Source organism: Crassostrea angulata, chromosome 1, assembly GCF_025612915.1.
Source record: "Crassostrea angulata isolate pt1a10 chromosome 1, ASM2561291v2, whole genome shotgun sequence".
Taxonomy (NCBI): domain Eukaryota; kingdom Metazoa; phylum Mollusca; class Bivalvia; order Ostreida; family Ostreidae; genus Magallana; species Magallana angulata.
This window is the reverse complement of record NC_069111.1, coordinates 19,564,348-19,586,429: the sequence shown is the minus strand read 5'-3', so window position 1 is coordinate 19,586,429 and position 22,082 is coordinate 19,564,348. Positions and strand designations below refer to the sequence as shown.

The window sequence follows — 22,082 nt, the reverse complement described above, 5'->3', positions numbered from 1 at the left end:
TTCCATGAAAAATCCCTTGTGTAGCCCATATATACAATGTATTTACACTTAATAATGCTGTGCAGTTTATCTCAATGCACCATTAAGTGGTCTTGATAACTTTTGTCCGCAAGCAAGGCTACACGAATGGTCGCAATTGCATTGCAGTTAAAAGCATCTACCACAAAATGAAGACATGCTAAAAGAACAATAACAAAACAACAATAGTGCAAATCAGGAATTTACTAGAAAAAGAACTTAATTAACAAAGTTGAAATATTTTATTGGAACAAAAAAAGTAATAAAAATACGCGGTACGAGTTCACTCAGTTTTGCGTTCAAGTAAATTATTTTTCGTCTTCTCCTCCAACTAAATGATTTTACAGAGGACTTCGTAATCCTTACTGCTGTGTTCTTTCAGGTAGTACCCCATATAGGCAACTTTGTGAGTGGTATGGATCTTGCAAGGAATCAGACTTCCGGAGTAGAGAACCCGTCCTACGTACAAGTCGTTGTCTGTTTTGACGGCGTTACACGGCACCTCACCATTGGATGCCTGTCGCCAGTCTAAGAGTCCCAGGGCGTTGATCGGGTAGACTAGAACCTCGTAGTGTTGGAAAAGATTCTCCTTCCCACCGTAAGGAATATAGGCCCCTTCGAGGTGGATTCCGCATTTTCCGGGGGTCATTGCGCCCTGTATTATGGCCCGGGCAATAAACAGAGGCTTTCCGTCCGTCTCGTACCCGGCACGTATCGCATTGTCCGGGATATGACTTCCACACGTGGATACCCACTCTGCCATCTCGGAATGATATATAATTATCATTTAATAGGGCTAAGGATAAAGTGGAAGAAAGAATATTATACAAGCGACACAAAGAAAAAAAGTAAGCCAATGAGTGAAAAAATTAAATGTCAGAAAGTAATAATTAGCTGGCAGTTTTTTTTTTCATTATTTTTCCTTATTACCTTTTAGAATCCAAATCTCAAATCCTGCAGGATTAAAGCGGATTGAGTTATGTAAAACTGGTATATTTAGATACTATAACAATTTATTTATGTTGTCGTATAAAAGATTAAGAAATAATATAATTATAATTACTAATGTCAATTCAATTTTACCTTCTTTGGTTAACATTATTGAGAATGTTGCATGTTTTAAATCCAATGACATCTACATGTACTCATGCATGCGGAAAGAAAAAAAAGAAGAAGGTGATTTAACTCTGAATTATGATTATCTATCTTCGTAAACGATTTAAGAAAAACAAGTATTGTATGCGCATATAATGGAAGTACATGTAAATTTTATTTTAAAAATGTTTTAGCCCATCTCTTGTTCTCTCTGTTTATTTCTCTATTAATCAATCAACAACATGTGAACCATTTGAACATTGAATTATACCGTTTTAAAAGAGAAAGTCTATCTTTCAAATTAAATACTATATAATTTACAATAAGACTAAGTTAAGAGTCTTAAATAACTGAAATGACTTATACCTCAAACTATGTCGAACACAAATAGAAAGATCTCTGTCTCCTAAAAACTAAAGCGAACTCTGTCCTCATGCAGTCAGAGCTGAACCAGTAGGTCGGTAGTCGTCTTATACCTACAAACCAAACCCACCACCATCCTCAGTCAGAGCTGAATCAGCAAGGATGCGCTGCTCCCAGGGTTTCTAAAGTCACGTGTGTTATCATTGACTCCGCAAGTAGTACTGCGCAATATAAAGTGTAGGTTGGACTCAGTACTTTTCTAGTGTGTGGACTTTTTTTTCTTTGGTGTAAGTGTTTTTTCCCCACTCCATGACATCTGAAATGTTTAAATTCATGAAGGCTGGGCGGTTAATAACTGGTCAAGAAATCGTCTTCAGACTTGCAAAAGTATGGCCATCAAAAAGCACCTGCATTAAAAACCTTAACTTGTTCCAAATATTAATCCCCTCCAGCATCTGAAACTTCATCTCTCAAAAAATCTCCTTGTGCATGTTGTTATATACTTGAATAAAATACTTATTAAAATAGATTAATTGCAATTGAAATCGATGTAGGGAAAAACTTATCCAAGATATCTTTGAACTGTGAAAAAATCACTGGAAGTTCCGAACGGAAACAGATTTCTTACGGAGATTTATGATGGGAAATACTAGTATTGACATATCTTTCCTCAATTCGAAAGTTTCTGTAGACTTTTTACTTTTAATCCTGCATGTACATTCAAACTTACGAGCTAGAAGAGAAATCTGGGAATTTTTTCTTACCGTATCGAATGAACTTCGTTTTAATTCTAAACCCTGAGTTATTAATTTAGAAAAATCGAAATATTTAAAAAATTCTGCTGCATAAATATCTTGGGACAGATAAAAAAAACCCACAACAACAATTGTATTATAAAACGTAACCTTATTATGACGGCAATTTTTTAAATCGTTATCTAGAACGATTTAGAAACTTGTTTGTACGATTTAAAAAATCGTTTGTACGATTTTTAAATTATTTTAACGATTTTTAAATTCGTTTGTACTATTTAGAAAATCGTTTGTATGATTTAGAAAATCGTCTGAACGATTAAGAAAATCGTATTAACGATTTTTGAACAAAATGCACGATTTATTGAATCGTTCGTTTTAATTCGATTTAAAAAATCGTTCAAACGATCTGAGAAATCGTTTAAATTTAAACGATTTTAAAAAATCGTACAAACTTTATTTTTTCTGTCAATTTCATTTTGAAATGGGACTTATACGCCGTCGTACCTTTTACATTATTATTTGGGTAAAAAAGTTGATGTAGCTTGCCGTTCGTCTTATGTAAGCTGTGCTGAGTTTTCGTGATTGGCTGTTCGTTCGCCCTATCTACGTTTTAAACAAATAAAACATACATAAAGGTTACTAACTGGAACGAAAATTAAAATTAACATCGGGCTCGGGATTACAGTTTAAGTGTACTTTGATCTGGCCGCCGTCACATGAAAAAAGACAATTTTCGTGTAAAGTAATCAAAATTGTCAATTTGCGACGATGGCAGACTACAGTAAGGTAAGCTTATGGATAGGGATGTATTCGTCTTCCATATATTATGTGTGATCGATTATTTTGATCATTCTTTCATTAAATAATTTTCGTTCCAGTTAGTAACCTTTAGCCTTTGTTATGGACATGATATAACGTTAACCGTTATCTTAATGATCATGATGATCGTGTTTTTCATATGTATGTTTTATTTGTTTAACATCGTTACTCGTTAATTGAAAACACTGTAATGCGTATTTATGTACATGAATATTATTATAAACCTTTTCTCGCAAATGGGTCAGTATCTGAGGTTGAATGTATTGTAATATGATAAGCAATGGTTAACTATATATATAACATGGTTAATATACATACGTCCCTGATATTAATTACAACCCATTTATGTTTTTATGGTGTAAAATTTAAGCTTTATTATAATTCAATTTATATGTTAAAGCGTCAAAATGAAGTAAATTATTCATTTTTCAATGGCATTTCTATTTTAAATACACATTTTTTCCTTCAGTGTATCATGCCAATAATTATAAATCAAGCACCAATTACATCAGACATGAAACTGAAAAACAGTTTAACACAACCACTCAACCACTGATATTTACATGTATTTTAAAACATCTTAGTTTAACATTAAAATTTCTTGTTTTGCAAATCAATCCTATCTCATTTTGTTTTAACCACCAAGTATGAATGACAATTTTAAGTTATTCACTTGATTCAATGTGTGTGCCATATTATTTAGATGATTGAAGGCCTTCGCAGAGTATTCAACAGTGGAGTAACAAAGTCATATGAATGGCGAAAAAAGCAGTTGGATGGAATGCTTAAGCTTTTAGAGGAAAACAGAGACAAAATTGCTCAAGGCCTGAAAGAAGATCTACATAAGGTAGGTACAATGTATATAGCAATTTGGGAGAAACTTAAGGTGGTATGGGACACTTCCATGTTGTGATGTACTATTTATTGAAATAAACAATAAAATCAAGTGTAATTTTATATATAACGGTAGTTTCTTTCGCGTTATTGTCTCCTAACAACATAGTGCAGTGGGTTAGAGAGTTCACTACGAACCTGTAAGTGATGAGTTCGACTCCTGCTGGGCATTTCAAAATTTTATCATTTTCAAAAAATTTTATAACATTTATTTTTGGTGAAATTTTGTAAAATTAGAAAATTCTAAACTGGTGAAAGTATTTAAATTATGATGTACTTCAATCAACATTAATATTGACAAATGTCCCATACCACCTTAAACAATAATTTTCTAAATGTTGTGTTTTACTTAAATGCATGCATGTTTATTTGAACATGCATGAAATTGATTCTGCTAGATCAGTTAAATACAAGACTAGAGTTCAAATTTCCGTCAGTTATAAATACTTAGTTAAGTTAGTCAGTTAAAAAATGACTTTTAATTTATCAATCTAGGTAGACAATCTTTAAAAACTTTACATGTTAAGTTTTGTTTAACGTAAATGATAAAGTTTGTTTTAAAAGTCTGACTACTCAAGGTCAGTAATATTGTACGAGCATATCTCTTTTTTTAATCTAATCTAGTAGTGCACTTTAATACATGTACCGGCATCTAGGTGTAATAAAAAATTCTCTTGACGTCAAATAATAAAACATGTAATGCAATGGTTATTACAAATCAATAGTAAAATAACACACTTGTACAGGCGGTTAGTGGTTGAGTTCTCCAGCACTGCTACATAGCATCAATTAGATTAAATTCACATTGATTAAATAAATGTTACTGCTATTAGAAATAAGAAATTACTTTGTGTTCTTCCCTTTTTTTAAAATCTTGCAATAAAAATATCATACCTGCCTGTCTTAATTTGAAAATGACTTTTTGAAAAATTGGCCAGAGGAGTTAGCAAAAATTTTTTTTTAACCTAATAAATAGTTTTTTTTCATTTAATTCATCAAAAGAAATTATATACAGAAAGTTTTATTGTATATTCATATATCTGTTTGTTAACAAGCAGCCAAGTGTTATAATCTGTATTATTTATTTCTTATATATTTATTCATATAGTCTTCCTTGGAGGCAGCTGTCTATGAAATTGACTTCTGCAGAAATGACTTGATAGAGACAATGAATAACTTAAAGGACTGGATGAAACCCGAAAAGGTTCGTACATAGAGAAATCACTGGTAAAGAACTATGAGATGTATAGCCATTGTCTTTACCTGTAATCATTGGTGTTTATGAGGTGAAAAACAAAATAAAATTTGAATTGTTGCATACCTAATGTATGACAACTCATAGCACTGTAGGACAGTAAAAAGAAGCATATACTATTACCGGGTATGTGTGTACTGAAGAAAACTTATGTGAGATGCAATGTGGGTGAAATAATTGTACTGGTGATTATTTTTATAACAGATTTCATATGGTACATGTATCTAATTATAAATGTATGACGCTCAAAAGTATTAAATAAACCATACAGAAAAAAAAAATAATTTGGTCAATTTGATATTTTTGAAAAAAAAAGAGACGCATGTTCTATAAAAATGTTTGGAAATTAAAGCATATATAGAAATGATAAACTGGAAGTAAAGTGTCAAGGATTCGTTAAGTTGTTGCATCACTACATCATTGATCGGTTACCGTGACATCAGCTGTTTTTATTCATGTACAAAGGAAACTCTTGTGTTTATTACTAAGTTTGAGTCGTGACATTGTATGTCCTGTTATGCAACCTAGTAAACCTCTATTCCTGTAGAGAAAGGTCGTTGACCATCTGACTGTAGCTCAGTTTTTGACACATTTGCCATTTTTACACCTGTACTCTCAGGTATATTGGAAATGCCATTTTAAAAGGAAACTAAATAAATGGAAAATCACCTAATCCAGTGCTTATGTACACGTTGATACATTGTACATGATTTTATTTTTTATGTAAACAGTTTTTATCTCCATTTCATCTTTATCTTATCACTGCTCATACAAATATTATATAAGCAGAACTTTTTTTTGATTGATACTTAAAACACCTAAATTGCAATAAATTTACTTGTATTTGAAAATATTGTGTTTATTACATGTATATTGTTTTACATTTATTAAATCATAATGTAGATATTGTTATTCAAAGAAATCATCTGAATATCACAAAAACAGGGAATACAGTTAATAATTTAAACTTTTATCCTAGTGCTCTAGCTGACATTGCATCATTGTTACTTATAGTATTATTAAATGTGCTGATTTTAATTTTTTTTTCTAAAGGTCAAGAAAGGGTTACTAAACATCATGGATACCGCCTACATCCAGAGAGAGCCCTACGGTGTGGCACTGGTGATGGGGGCCTGGAACTACCCCATCCAGATCACTGTGCTGCCAGTTCTGGGAGCCATTGCAGCCGGCAACTGTGTCGTCCTGAAACCGTCAGAGCTAGCAGCTTCTACAGCAAAAATTCTGGAAGAGCTGATACCAAAATATTTGGATAATGTAAGTTCTTATAAATTATTGAAAAAAAAAATAAATATCCATTGTTGTTAATTTCAAAAAATTAGAGGAATTGCCCAAGAAAAATGTCCCAAGATGAACTATATATATAATCATTCAGCTCAATTACCAATATGGAAATACTGTTGTATGTGGTACAACATTTATTTACATGTAAATATGGATAGTTAATTAGTTAAAGCTATACACGCTATAATTTGCGTCAATTTTGAATGACAGTGAAAACGCATGTGTTTGTCTATTTATAAAAGTTATCCTTAATCTGTAAATTACAAGGGTGAATTCCATCTCGTTACAAAGATATCGATTTTTAATTGTTTATTTTCCTGCCAGGAAAATATACCTTTTCATGAATATTGATGAAGGAAGAGCAAACCGACCTCATTGCGCATGTCCGCGGAGAACTAGGTGGTCGTTATTGTTTGCCGAATTAAATATCCAACTTGATTTTTAATATGCATAACAGTTGTTAATTTGAAATACATACATGTATAACGAGTAAAATACTCTTGCCATTCACGATACCCTTACTTCTGCATTAACACTTATAGGATCTATAAATAGCACATATGGGAAAAACACAGGTCTACGTCATTTTTTAAAGGAAGTATTCATATCTACTCACAGGCTTGTATTTATTTCTTTTGTTTGTACTCGTATATCGGACAAATTTATGCTTTACTGAAAATATCTTTTCCTCTGTGAAACTATCACAATTATGAAGATGTTGACCCTTCACCAGTTTTGGTATGATAGGCTAGATTTAGCTGTCGATATCACGTGATAGATCGATATTCACGAGGAGGCATTACTTTCCTGGCAGGAAAATAAATATTTTTTATTGTTTAATATTTGATATATTTGTTACGTGATCGAATTTAGCATTATAATTAACAGAATAAGGGTAACTTTTATTAGTAATCAAACACATACATTTTCCCCTTTATTCAAAATTGACGCAAATTATAGCGTGTATAGCTTTAATACTTATATATATATATATATGTATTTTTATCATTTATTGTTTATTAAGATTTTAATTCATATATATAACCATACAGTATCTAACAAGAATTTCCCCCTGTTTAAACCCCAAATCCCCATCCCCCTCCATTTCTGCCCCCCCCCCTCCAAAAAACAAATAAATGAACAAACAAACTGAAATACTTACGGACAATTTGCCCCTTACTTTACTAATTATCATCTTTGTTGCTTAAGGACTGTGTGAAGGTTGTAAATGGAGGCATCCCAGAAACCACAGCCCTTCTGAAGGAGAGGTTTGACTATATCTTCTACACTGGTAACACAATGGTCGGGAAAATAATCATGAAGGCTGCAGCTGAATACCTGACCCCTGTCACTCTAGAGTTAGGAGGAAAGAGGTCAGTTTACTTTTTTGTTAACATTGGTGTGAATACCTGATTTTAAATCTGTGGCATAGCAAAAGGTTTTACAATTTATATGATAGTCACCATTCTTTTTATGTGTATATGTTCATGAAATTAATTTCTTGCTTATAAAAAAAACTCCAAAGGTTCAACAATGCATAATCTTTTATTTGTGGCTAAAATTGAATTTATAATCTGAAAATGTTTACATAATTTTGGCTTTTTTGAGTAGTTAATGTTTATGTCTGATCTACAAAGAGGTTAATGTTTCTTTATTCACTAAAGATAGGAGTGCTTATATTACTAAAAAACGCTGATCTTTTTTTGTCTGTTTCAGCCCAGTTTACGTAGATGAAAACAGTGACCTGAATCTTGTGGCCAGGAGGGTCACCTGGGGGAAATTAGTGAATGCAGGACAGACATGCATCGCTCCTGATTATGTCATGTGCAAGAAAGAACTTCAGGTATTTAAGGAATGTGATAGAGATATTATGTCTTGTTATGATTATTGCTTTGCAGATAGGGAAGATAACCTTCATCTTTGGATGAAGGATACAGAAACAATTAAGATGAATAATTTGTCAGTGGAGTGAATTTTCATATTTTTGGCAACATTCATTCGATGAAATTGATGAAAATCATGAAAAATCATGAAAACTTTTATCAACTCATTAACTAAGACATTTTTTGTTTTTAATATTTCAATTATTAGGAAAAATTAGTTGAGGAGTGCAAAAAGGCTATTGATGAGTACTACCCAGATCCTGCCAAATCAGAGGACTACTGCAGAATCATCAATGAAAGACATCTCAAGTAGGTGCAATGATTTATATGCTTAGAATGAAAATAAAATATGTTGTGTTGGTTAAAAGATTTAGATATGATACTAGGAAAATAATGGTGCCAATGGGGGAAATACCCCTCCTGCCTTTGCAGACACACATGCACACACACACACACTGCCTGGGTTTATACAACAGAGATAAAGTCCTTAAAATACTTGAATTGGTTTTTGCTTGAAAATGATTGAGCTGATGGATTCTTATGGAAGAATGTTTAGAATGATTTTAAATAATAATAAGAAGAAACTGCTTATTCCAAGAAAATAACTGCATATATTTACAAGTACATACATACATGGTTAATTAGTGTTAATATATTCTCTTGTTTTGTTGTCTTTGTTAGTCGAGTCAAGAAGCTGATCGAAGGGTCTGGTAAGGTTGTGATTGGGGGACAGGTTGAGGAGGGAGAGAAGTACGTCTCCCCCACAGTCCTCACTGACTGCAAAGCCACAGACCCGGTCATGATGGAAGAGGTAGGGCCAGGCTCAAAGTAGGAAAAACAGAACACACAAAGATGAAATTGTTCAAACTTCCACCATGAAAATTATCAATTGCATATGTTGGAGATTTGCATCTTTCTGTCAGCATATTAATAATGCCCATTGCATATAAAAAATAAGTCAGATAAAACCAATTTCTATCTGGGCTTGTATATTGTGACAGCAAAACTCATTTATAGCAAATTTCAAGGGACCATAGAAAAAACTTTGTAATTGCCATCATTTGTTATACGATTATGGCGAGTTTGTTATAAAATTTGTTATAAATCTTATAACTAATTAATTATAAAAAAAATCAGCTGACATTTCCACAAAATATTTAAGTTATAAAATCAAAATTACTATCCTTCACCACAAAAAATTAGTATAACCTTTTCACTTCATTTTTAAAAAAATTTGTATAATATTTGAGTATTTTAATGCATTTTAAAGTTGCATGTATCTTCAATGAAATTTCTAATGGAGAATATTTGTTAAATAAATATGCTAAAATTTTATATTCGATATAGCTGTAAATTCTCTAGGTTTATGTAGCAACTTTTTCCAGACATGAAAAGGAATTTGTTATAGCTGTAAATTTGCAAAACATGTGTACATAATATTCCAGTTTTGCTGTATTTGTAATGTTTTAATTGTTTTACAGGTGTTTGGCCCAGTTCTTCCCATCATGCCAGTAAACAGTGCAGAGGAAGCTATCGACTTCATTAACAAAGGGTACACAATATGAGATTTTTTTTGGTCAAAGAGAAACTTAGAAACAATTAAAAAAAATAAATTTTGTGGAGGATTATAATATTAATATTTTTTTCACTTAATTAGATCCTTTGCATAATGGACATCAACTTTCTTGCTTTTCTTAACAGAGAAAAACCTCTAGCCATGTACATTTTTGCCAAGGACCATGCAGTAGCTCAGAAGTTCTTAGACAATACTAGTAGTGGAGGCTTTGTCTTCAATGACACCATGATGCATGCTGGCTGTAAGTTTATAGTCAACATGGTCATTTTGGTTTCTTTTCCGCAAACTGCATTATGAATTACATGTATATGTTTAGGTTTTGAAAACAATCTGAACATTTTAAAATGAGGTTTAGTATAAGATTGATGATTCATGTTAATTTTGGGAAGTTAGTTTAGTGGACAGTTATATGAATTAAAGGTTCTTTGGGACATACATGTATGTTATTTTGTATGATAACTGCAACTGCTATTACATATACCAGTTTATATTCTATAGCTATAGAATTTATTCCTATATTATTTAATTACATGCCAAGTGAAAATACATTTGTACTGTGCTTTGTTTTTGTTTAGAATATGTGTACAGGTACATGTAGTTTGTATTGAGATACAGATTTACTTCTGTTAAAATGATAGTTTGTGATTACAGTAATGTCCCTTCCATTTGGTGGAGTGGGTGGTAGTGGTATGGGTGGTTACCATGGCTTCCATACCTTTGATACCTTCTGTCACAAAAGATCAGTTCTCGAGAGAAAGCATGGGGGTGAAGCAATGGTTGCGTAAGTAGTTTCTTTTAATTTTCACTCTCTGGACCAATCTTTGATATAAAATGTGATCTTTATTAAGGTGGCTCTTTACACCGTAAACTAGTTCCTCAAATCAGCTGTAAATTACTTGATTATGATAGATATCATAATTGATAAGAAGTATTAAGTCAAATGGACAAAAATTATTGCAATTATGGATAGAAAATTATATTTTTAAATATTTGATTCATTAAATGTGAACAAAAGCCCCAGGAGGATTCAAATTTAATAATTATGATCTGCGGTTCACAAGCCCGCTACTTTAATCACTGAGCTAAGGCGACATTAAAATAAATCGATAAATACGAAAAATTAAACAAAACATTCAATTCTCCATCTTGTGATGTAGTGTCTTGATGTATAAATGAAGGTGTAGTATGTACTATGTACCGTAATCTATTTCATGTAAATTTTTCATCTCTCTGTCTGGCAAATAATCCAGACTAAATGTTTCAAACTTCTCTCATACATTTTCTGGATATATATTCTCTTAAATACGATGGATATGTCACATAAAAGAAGCATTACCATCACTCTGAGAGAATTCAAGAAGAACTTGAATACTCTTGTGATCGATAGTTATATAAAAAACAAGAATCGGTTAAGTAGGCTCATTCAGCTAACATATACCTACCGGTATATGTGTATTATATGTAGCAGAGTGATAACCACAGGGAGAAGCTCTACCATTCAGTCAACTGAATGTTAATTGAATAGCTTAGAGGGGTGACTGAATATTTAAGTTACTTTTCAGTCACTTTTCAGTTGATTGAATCAAAGAGTTTCATCCTCAACTCACAACTCACATTGGCAGACATTTTTTTTTCTTAATGATAAGAGTAAATAAATGATTGACAAGAGTAAAAAGGTCTTGAATTTAAACCAATATGCTTTTAGATAAGAAATTTTGTCTATATATCTTATTACGGTACATAGTTTTCCCTAGATTGGACAATTTTAAAAATTTAATTGCTGGATATGAAAAAAATGGAATATAGGGATTAGGGCATAGCTTTATTAGGAACTCATATGTACCTCTCTTTGAACTAATCAGTGTTCAAGTATTTCATTCATGTTTAAAATTTTACAAAAATCATTTTCGAACTGCTGTTCTATCCTGAAATTATCTACCATAATATGTACAGGATAAGATACCCACCCTACACTGAAAAGAAGTTGAGCACAATTCATTGGTTAACAAAGAAATCCCCCAAATCTGGTGGCCTTCTTTCCTGGTTCGGGTTCTAAATACTGAGCCTGCCTGGTATGTGGTAAGTTGGCAGTGCTCAACTATCCCTGGCACTGTGTGTTTTATTTTAATGTTTAACCCAGCATTTAGAACTCATTTGAATTCTAATAAAGGCACCTTTTTTTAAAAAATCCTCAATTTCAAATTTCACAGGTGATAGTATTTTTCATTTACTTTTTTACCTGATGGAATTCCAGTAGAAAAGGAGAATAGCCTCATAGATTCAAGTGAATTCTTCTTTTTTCAATGTTGATAATGGATGGACTTGTTCTTGTAAAGTCAAACTTCACATGTGATCCTGTTGAAAGGACGTTTAACATTATTTTCTGACATGGATCAGTTATGTGTGAAATCTTTTATCTCCCTCTAAGTCAGATTATAAAAATGCAACATTTAACATGAAATTGTTGAGAGAAAATGAAAACAATTTAATCTCAGTGTAATTCAAATATCTTCATCACATAAACAACCTTATGAAGCACTGCTTTGTATATAGATACAAGTACTTTATTGTTTGACTTTACATTCAGTTATACACCTTTACTCTTCTTATAAGTAAGGGTAAATGAAATTCCCTGAAGGGAGATATTGCTCCTTTCGCAGTATTATAGTTTGCTAGATCTATATATCTACAAATAGCTATTTCTACATCTATTTAGCTTTTAAATGTATCTACATGTAGTAATATTAAAAATGTAGTTAGCATTTTTCTTTCATGTTAGGAATAAAACAACTGTGACAGAATCAGATTTTTTTTAATTAGTGTTCCCATGCAAATTTTTAAATTGTATCAAACCCCTTTTGTACAATGGCATTTGAAATTAAAAAATTGTCTACGACAGAACCGTAAAATTCAATGCAATCAATAATCTTCTCTCTACAATTATAATTACCGTATGAATTTGTGAATGGCTAACTAGGAGTAACTGTAGTGTGAGGTATGTTCCTTTAGAAACCTGTTAAACTTGCCGCATCTCGCGAGAGACTCCCGCAAAATGGCTTAAAACTTAAATTTTTCTGCATCTAACCAATCTCATTTCAAAGGTTTTGTACATGCATACATGTATGAGTGAAAAGTTTCAAGATATTATGAAATATCAGTGATAAGTATGTATGTCCATTCACAGAATGTATACCAAAGAACACGTGTTGACACTTCACCTTGCATAAATAAATTTTTTCATCTTCGACTTTTACTCTCATTTGACTGGTTATGAAAAAAGGACCTTGTATTATTGTATTTTATATTGTATAAGAAAGTTTTTTTATTTGGGGGGGGGGGGGGATCTTTCATTGCAATTAACATTATGAAACAGCAATGATTATCATAATCATGTACAGGTCAAGTAGAAAGAGCGGGGAGGGTATTGTTGATTGGAGGTAAAGGGAAAGTGCACAAATTGCCAAAAGTACCTTGTAAACGTAAAATCCCTAAATATCTATGTAGTTATTTTTTTTTTGCAATAAGCCAAATAAATAAAAACTGTATTCTATATGTAGAATTGTTTGCAATATATTAATAAAACACAATGCAGTTTATTTTGAATCAAACGTTTACTGTTGGAATTTGATTTAAAAAAAGAATACTGAAATTACCCTACCGACGTTTTTTTTTCCTCTGAATTTTACAAAAGTTAAGCACTCAGGAGTACATTATGTATACACTTTGATATTAAATCATTTAAGAGAAAGGGGTTTGAGAATAAATACCGTAGTTGGCATCAGTAGATGCCCATAACTATAGAAATAATCTTCGTGCACAATGACCTACCAATCTACATAGCAATCATTTGTTGCTGATGAGGCCACTTTCCTTTTCTACACAGAATCCGCTATCCTCCATATACACAGAAAAAAGGGAGCATTGTTAGATGGATCATGAAGAAAAAGCCCCAAAAATCAGGCATACGAACCCTGATTCCTTATTTCTTGTTTGGAACTATATTCGCTGTATTATTCAAGGTAAATAAAGTTATAAGTTTATTGATCGTCACAGGAAAACAAAATCTTTTTATATCTTTTTGCATCATTCTAATATCTTGCTTTAATTACTCTATATATATTTGTGGTATATTGGATTTTTTTATCCATTTTTTATTTTTGAAATAGAAAGTAGAAAAAACATATATGCTACCTTTTTTCTAAATCAGAAGTGCACGTTATGTACTGCTTTTTACACATCGATATGTATATTTGCATGACTGTGTTCCTTCCTGCTTTTTCTTGATCACAACGAATTTTCTATCACTTTTTGTTTGCTATTAAATTTTAGCTTGTCGAAAATGAAAATTCAGTTTTCTTAATGTTTAAATATTCAAAGAAACATTCATGTAATCTGTCTTTTTTATGCCAGATAAATATATGTTATTTTGATTTTATGCAATATTCTCACGAAACTGAACGTAAAACGATCTTATTTTATAGCCTTAATGTAAAAGTCTATATATTTCAGGTCTATGGACTTCAAAATAAGATTCCCTTTTTACGCTGAATGCAGGAATCATATCTACTTCCGACTTCTTTCGAAGATACATTTAACATAATTATTTAATGAACGTGTACATGCACTGTATGTTTATTCAGGAACAGTTGACACTGTATCATACATATACATGTCAATATTTCTATGCATGATTATAATCTGTCGGTGTATTGGTGTATTTTCTTCGGAAATGTCACACCATTTCTTATTTTTTATAGATTATTGAAAACATGACCCTAATTAATGAAATGTTTTATCTATATATACATTGTGCTAGTCCAAAGTCGTATTTGTATGCAGTATTACCATTGACTCAGTAAATTAAATAGAAGCTATCGTAGACCTTAAATTAATGATTTAATGAACGATTCCTCTTTTTTTTTCTTTTTTTAGAATCTTGTCAGCTGTTTTACATTTGTGCTAGAATATTGGTATAAAAAGTACTGCAACATACAAACACTCCAAAAAATGTAAATAAACATAGCAGCCTCAGATTAATGAACTCCTAATTGTTATGAAAATCGAAAACACATTTGTTTGATAAACATATAAAACCTATTCATTTTGTAAATAATAAGATCAATCTTTTTTTAAAATGGCTTTTCAGTTGTTGTTTTTTTCGTTATCTCAGTTCGATGGTTGTCAACTCAGTTCGATGGTTGTCAAAAACATTCAAAGATTTCAAATTGCTAACCTTTTACGTGGACAATTTCCATGACCAAGAGTTTGATATAGTCATTTTTATTCTTGGATACAATTACTAAACTATCAAAATAGTTTTATTCCCTATTAATCGTTTACTGATTAAAGTATAATTATTTTTATAAATATTTAGAAGTCAACAAGGACTTGTCTCTTATAGAATATATTGAGTAAATGCGATTTTGAAAATTAGAATTTTGTACAAATGTATGTACTTCATGTAGTATTTGTTTTTGAATGAGTAATTAACTATCAACTATCATTGTTTGATGTTACATTGAACAGACACATCGTTTAATTTTGTATCACGTGTTTAAGTCCAATTATTTGTTGTTTTCTACAGATCATGTAATGATATTTGTTGAATGTAAAATTATTACTATAGAAATATACATGACAGTGATTACTGAAAATTGTTGTATATTGTAAAAATGGTTGATCAAATAAAATGCCAAAATTATTTTTGGTGTTTTTTTTAAATATCGAAATACATATTTAACGACTTATTTTTAGAAGGAATAACATTGAGTTTTAATTAGTTGCAGATATCATTTCGTTGATGAACGGGATACAAGAAATCCAATTAAACTGAAACAACTTCGAGTTCTGTTGTATAACATAACAAATCTTTTGAGGAGAAAAAGTAATACTTTAAGGGCTAGGCGGTCAACAAGTTATATTATTCATCAGTTCAAAATAAATTTATTTATCAGTGTCTTTGTCTGTTATAACACTACAATTCGATTTTGTATTTATAGTCCAATGAATTCAAATGACATCGTTTGGGCGCAAGAGGGGTTTGCAAAGATATACAAATTTGAAATCACATAAATGTGTTATTATTCTATATTTAATCGTACAATTACTGAATAATATAATAAGTATATTATAAGTAATCCATGTGAGTATTATGAGATGATAATTTCGGTTGGTGTGTGGTAATATCTATCATAAAGCCATTTGGACTTTATTGGGTTTGAGCACGTCCCGACCAAGATTATCACCTCACAATACTCAACGAATGTTTTCTTTTTTTCGTTATTTTTTAAAATAATGTTTAGCTATAAAATATTACTCTGTAAAAAATACTATATATCATATCTTTAAAATTGAGTGTTTTCTTGTTAATTCTTAACACATTGCTTCTAAAAGGAGAGTAGTAGTAGGCCTCCATCGGTCGCAGACGACCATGGGATATTGTATCCTATTTTATCTTTCTCTGACAGCAACGTTTGTGGCTGAAAAGTCCTATACGAGAGAGACATTCTTTTCCGCAAGAGTCACATCTGTGAATGGTTTCTGATCTTTCGGGGTTTAGGCGCTGCTTTCGTTGTACGCGTTTGTTTTCTGCTGCATGCACAAGCTTTTCTTCCCCTGACTTGATCTGTAGTGTAGACCTCCATCTGGGTCGATCTGCTGCTAGCTCTTCCCAAGATCGCACTTCAATATCAAGGGCCTTTATGTCTCTTTTTACGACATCCTTGAATCGAAGTTGTGGGCGCCCAGTGCTTCGTTTCCCAGATCTCAATTCTCCATACAAGATGTCCTTTGGAATTCTTCCGTCATCTATCGACGCACATGCCCGAGCCAGCGTAACCTGCGCTGTCGAAGCATAGTGAACATGCTTGGAAGGTTCGCCCGAGACAGGACTTTGGTTTTTGGCACCTTGTCCTGCCATGGAATGCCCAGGATGCGGCGCAGACATCGCAGATGAAAGGTGTTGAGCCTTTTTTCCTGCCTGGAACACGTTGTCCACGACTTGCTACCGTACATCAAAGTGCTGATTATGCAGGCGTTGTGTACTGCCATTTTGGTACTAGTTTTCAGTGTGGGGTTTGTCCAAACTCTTTTTTAAAGTCGAGCGAGAGTGGATGTAGCCTTTCCGATCCTCTAATCTAGCTCAACATCCAAAGAAAGGTTGTCGGTAATGGTAGATCCCAGGTACGTGAACTGGTGGACGACGTCCAGTTGGTAGTCGTCGATTGTATAGCTGGGGCTGTGGAAGTATCCTGGCTTAGAACGTTTGTTTTCTTTAGGCTAATAGTCAAGCCAAAATCCCCACAGGCCATTTTGAGAAGCGGTTCATCAACGTTTGCAGTTCTTCCTGTGTGTGGGTGACAACTGCTGCATCGTCGGCAAATAACATGTCCCGGATGAGTCTATCGCGAACTTTAGGCTTTGCTTTAAAGCGAGAGAGGTTGAACCATCTGACCTGGTACGTAGGTAGATTCCTTCAGTCGATGCACCAAATGCATGTTTGAGGAGCATGGCAAAAAAAAAAAAAACCCAAACAGCATGGGGGCGAGGACACAGACTTGTTTGACACCGCTATTGATGCTGAATAGCTCCGAGGAACTACCGTTGAACTGTACTGTCCCCTTCATATCCACGTGGAATGATGTCACTAGGCTCAGTAGTTTTGGAGGGCATCCAATTGCAATTTTTGGGAGGTTCTTGAAGAGTCCATCTCTACTGACAAAGTCGAACGCTTTGGTCAGGTCAATGAAGGAGATGTATAGCGGCATCTGTTGTTCTCTGCATTTTTTTTAAGCTGCGTAAAAGAGAAGATCATGTCGATTGTAGACCTCTTTAAGCGAAAGCCGCACTGTGACTCTGGGTATACACGATCAGCCAGCTTCTGCTAACTAATCAAGATCACTCGAGCAAACACTTTGCCGACTATGCTTAAGAGGGAGACGCCTCTATAGTTGTTGCAGTCGCTTCTTTCTCCCTTGTTTTGGTAAAGGGTGACGATCTTTGCACCCCCCCCCCCATGTCTTGTGGCACGCTCCCATCTTCCCAGCACTCACATAGAACCTTATGTAGGGGTGACAACAGGGAGCTCTTGAACTGTTAAAGCAAGTCTGGAGGGATTCCATCGTTACCAGGAGCTTTTCCTGAGACCAGGTTGTCAAAAGCCTTACTTAGTTCTTCTAATGTTGGTTCTACATCAAGTTCATCCATGGTTGGCAGGCACTCAATATGGCGTCCAGGGCTGAGACAGTTACAGTGTTCTGAGTAGAGTACATGTCTGTGTAGTGTTCAACCCATCTCTCCATTTGTTGGTTTTTGTCTGAGAGTATTTAGCCAGATGATGACTTGAGGGGGCTGTTTTGCACTGAGTTGGTCATATGGCTCTTTAAATACCATCGTAGATGCCACTGCGTTACCAGATATAGCGGCTGTCTGGATGGTCTCGCTGAGTTCTTGCCAGTATTCATTTGAACAGAGTCTAGCCATCCGCTGGACGTTGCCTCTGGCAGCTCTAAGCGAAAAAAGGTTCTTCTGACTTGGGGTTCATTTGTATTCCGCCAAAGCTATACGTTTAGATTCTATGGCCGGAATCATCACAGGGGACTTTGCCTCGAACCAGTCTCTTGTTCTTTTACCAAAGGCTTCCAGGGCAGAGCTTTGTATGATGTCCCTCAAGGTTCCCCACCTTTCCTCGGTTGAGGTCCCTTTCTGTATGAACTCCAGTTCCTGCTCAAAGGTTTCTGCAAACTTCTGAGTAAGCTTGGGTTGCGACATGTTGCTGACGTTGATGCGAGGAATGCCCTGTTTCCGTGAACAGTGGAATTTTTTTGGTTGCATCCTGATTTTACAGCACACTAAAGAGTGGTCAGTATCGCAATCAGCGCTATGATAGGAACGCGTGTGTAGAACACACTTTATAGAAGAACGTCGGACTATGACGAAGGAGAATATTCACATTAAATAAATATTAAATAATGCATAATGAGCTTAATTATTTAATTATTAAATATTGAACTGTTAACCAAAACTTGAATGTCAGTTGTCAAGTTTCAAGCAAGAAACTTTTCAGCATAGATTTCCATTCTTTATTACGTAAACTAGGCTTGTGTTTGTTTGCATTTAAGTTGTTTGATTGAAAAATAGTACCTTTAAAGGAACTTGGACACGATTTGAGATCAAAAAGTTTATTTTCATTTTTTATGTATGAAATGGTTTACTGGTGCATTTTAAATGATTGACCGAAATATTGAATGTTTAAGTCAAGTTACAATCGAGAAACAGAGGTACGAATTAATTATCATGTAAACAAAGCTCGAGTTTTATAGTTGTTTACAATAATGTAATGTAGAAAATTGCCATTTCTTAGACAAAATGACATGTAAAAAACAATTTAATTTAAACTAATTCAATTTCTTCATAATTACTACATGTATATCAACAAAAGAAAGATACATTTGATTAAAACTGACACCAATACAACACATATGTTAAAATGACAATATTCGAGCTAGCTTTGTTTACAAAACAAATTAAAGAATTATGAACTCTGTATCTTGCTTATAACTTAATATTTGATTTTCAAATTTTGACATAGCATTATTAACTTCTGTATTTATCATTATAAACATTGAAACTGGAAAAATAAACTTTCAACATTTTAAGTCAAACCTTGTCTAAGTCCCTTTAAAACAAAATCAGATGTGATGATTAGCTAAAATTGATTATAATGGGTATAGGTAGCAACAATCAGAGTGGAAAAAAAACCATGGTACCTCAGCTTTTGTTTCTACATGTAGACAGTCATACAGATTTCTGTTACACATTAGGTATGCCTTATTAATGTATATTTTAAGGGAATAATAAGTTTTGTCTCAAATAGTGACCATATATGTTCCTTTAATATCAATTTTGTGTAAGAATCAATGATTTACAGTGTACAAGACGATCTGGTCACCCATAGTAACCAATTTTCTTTATATTTCATACATTGACACACGTATACGTAGGTGCAAAACGCAAAAAGACACTAACAGTTAGGTGCTGGGGGCAACCGTTACCATGGTAACTGACAGAATAATAGCAAAACTTACCTTCTTTAAAGCTTTATTAGGTTTTGCCCACTAATCTAAACTATTACATACATAAAACAATTTGTGTTCTATTGTCAATTCGTATTCCATAAAACAAAATTGATGGAGGAAACAATTCTTTTATAATGTTACCATGGAAACCGTTAGAAATGTTTGAAATTTGTCTTTTGCATTTTTTATTAGCTGAAAAGGGAAATTATTTAGTTTTTATGTCCTTATTAATGTCCATGCGATATAAATTCTATTTATGAAAATTGACACTCGTTGCTTCCGGTCGTTACCGCTAACATACAAAATAGAATTTTCAATAGAATTTTCCAGATTGTTTTTAAAATATTACACAACATTGAAATGGTACAATGTAAGTAAATACTTGAAAAGTGCATTAATTTTCCTCTGTTGAGATATTTCAGATCTTATATTGGGATTTTTTGTAAATTTGTCCGCGCGAGATCTCAACAAAGTTTAGTGGCTGAACAACCAATCATTGCAATATAAAATAGACCTTTAACATTTAAATGTGCAGAATAGATACAGTGTATCAGTTATTAGTCCATTTACTTTAGTAGTCACCGGGGTTGAACCAAAATTCGGCTTTTTAAAGTTTTTGCTTTTTGATAAAATATTCTATCTAAGGCAATTTTTCGATCCTTTCGAATGAAATATACTTTTTAGCTCACCTGAGCTGAGAGCTCAAGTGAGCTTTTCTGATCACAGTTTGTCCGTCTGTCGGTCTGTCTGTCTGTCTGTCTGTTAACTTTTCACATTTTAAACTTCTTCTCTAAAACCGCTTATCCAATTTCAACCAAATTTGGCACAAAACATCCTTATGGTAAGGCAAATATAATTGCAGAAATGAAAGACCTATCTTTATTCAAAGCTGAGAAAACCTTGAAACTGTAGAAAAAGGGGGTGCATTTTTAAAAATCTTCTTCTCAAGAACTACTGAGTCAAATTCAACGTAGTTTAGCATAAATTATCCTTATGGGAAGAAAAATATAAATTGCAAAAATTAAGGGCTAATTCTGTTTCAAATTTGAGTAATTTACGGAAATGATAATAAGACAGAGAGAATGAGGGTCAATCAGTTTAACTTCGGGTTTGATATTCCATATCTCAAAACCCTCTTTGAAACAAAGAAGCGGCCATTTTGAACGTATAAGAAATGGGTCAATCTGACAAAGATGAATTTGGTTTTGTGGAACAGTTTGTGTGCGAAAGGAATATTTGAAACGTGCAAGGTACATGTACATTAATGCCGATTTTGTGAAGTAAATTGAGATTAAATATTCCAATGTGTTGACATTTTCACCTTTGACGATGGTTTTAGCTTATTTTGATTTTCGTTTCGTTTTCTTGAATTACGGTTTGTAGCTTAGGGGAACTATCGCCTGTAATTTGTAAATTTTACGTACCAATCAAATATAAACATCGGAAAGTAAGACAGCTGACTGTTACTTGCGGAAAATAAGATACATTAACAGGTATGGTACTTTAACAACTAAAATACAAATTCTAATGGTAATACGGTATGGTTTTTGCGTAATAGTTGATTACTGCAATGTGTTTTAGACAAGTTGTAAGTATTTTCTCGTCTATTCAGTCTAAACGGAGATTAATTTTGCTGATGGAAATACTAAGTGCGTGTACATGTAGCAGAGACATAAATAATTATCTCACCTGATGTGAAATATACAGAGAAATATCTTTAAAAATATTCTTCTCAAAATCAATCGGCCAAAAAAGCTAAAACTTGTGTGGTAGCATCCTTAAATAGTGTAGATTTAAGCTTGTTCAAACTATGATCCCCGGGGATACGGTGGGGCCCCAATGGGGGATCAAATTTTTAGATACAAATGTATAGAGAAAAATCATTAAAATCTTCTTTTCAAAAACCAGTTAGCCAGAAAAGCTGGAACTGTGGAAGCATCTTCAGGTAGTGTAGATTCAATTTTTTTTCAAATCAAGATCCCCGGGGGTAAGGTGGGGCCACAATGGGGGGTCGAAATTTATACATAGGAATACATAGAGAAAAAT

At 33.1% G+C, this 22,082-nt stretch overlaps 2 protein-coding genes across 6 annotated transcripts; one reads left to right on the top strand and one right to left on the bottom strand.

The window, feature by feature from the left end:
* Positions 1 to 203: 203 nt before the first annotated feature.
* On the bottom strand, positions 204 to 828 carry LOC128170748 (natterin-4-like). Its single transcript, XM_052836529.1, has one exon. It carries the CDS (start codon positions 803 to 805, stop codon positions 350 to 352), a length of 456 nt encoding a protein of 151 aa, XP_052692489.1. The 5' UTR covers positions 806 to 828; the 3' UTR covers positions 204 to 349.
* A 2,066-nt stretch (positions 829 to 2,894) lies between these two features.
* Positions 2,895 to 15,662, top strand: LOC128170570 (aldehyde dehydrogenase family 3 member B1-like). 5 transcript variants are annotated; one of them, XM_052836352.1, is made up of 13 exons: positions 2,895 to 3,017; positions 3,754 to 3,897; positions 5,053 to 5,148; positions 6,253 to 6,474; positions 7,711 to 7,874; positions 8,218 to 8,344; positions 8,593 to 8,693; positions 9,066 to 9,195; positions 9,866 to 9,936; positions 10,086 to 10,201; positions 10,612 to 10,741; positions 13,844 to 13,979; positions 14,470 to 15,662. In XM_052836352.1, exons 1-13 carry the CDS (start codon positions 3,000 to 3,002, stop codon positions 14,506 to 14,508), a joined length of 1,494 nt encoding a protein of 497 aa, XP_052692312.1. In that variant the 5' UTR covers positions 2,895 to 2,999; the 3' UTR covers positions 14,509 to 15,662. The 5 variants fall into 5 exon arrangements, with proteins under 5 accessions (XP_052692312.1, XP_052692324.1, XP_052692316.1 ...); XM_052836364.1 differs by lacking the exon at positions 13,844 to 13,979 and adding an exon at positions 11,914 to 12,032; XM_052836356.1 differs by lacking the exon at positions 13,844 to 13,979 and adding an exon at positions 11,914 to 12,039.
* The last annotated feature ends 6,420 nt before the right edge of the window (positions 15,663 to 22,082 follow it).

Excerpts from the sequence above, each read along its gene's own strand:
- LOC128170748 (XM_052836529.1), bottom strand. The coding sequence starts at position 805 with ATGATAATTATATATCATTCCGAGATGGCAGAGTGGGTATCCACGTGT.
- LOC128170570 (XM_052836352.1), top strand. Across the intron at positions 3,898-5,052 it reads TGAAAGAAGATCTACATAAG|TCTTCCTTGGAGGCAGCTGT; the intron begins GTAGGTACAATG and ends TTATTCATATAG. Across the intron at positions 8,345-8,592 it reads TGTGCAAGAAAGAACTTCAG|GAAAAATTAGTTGAGGAGTG; the intron begins GTATTTAAGGAA and ends TTCAATTATTAG.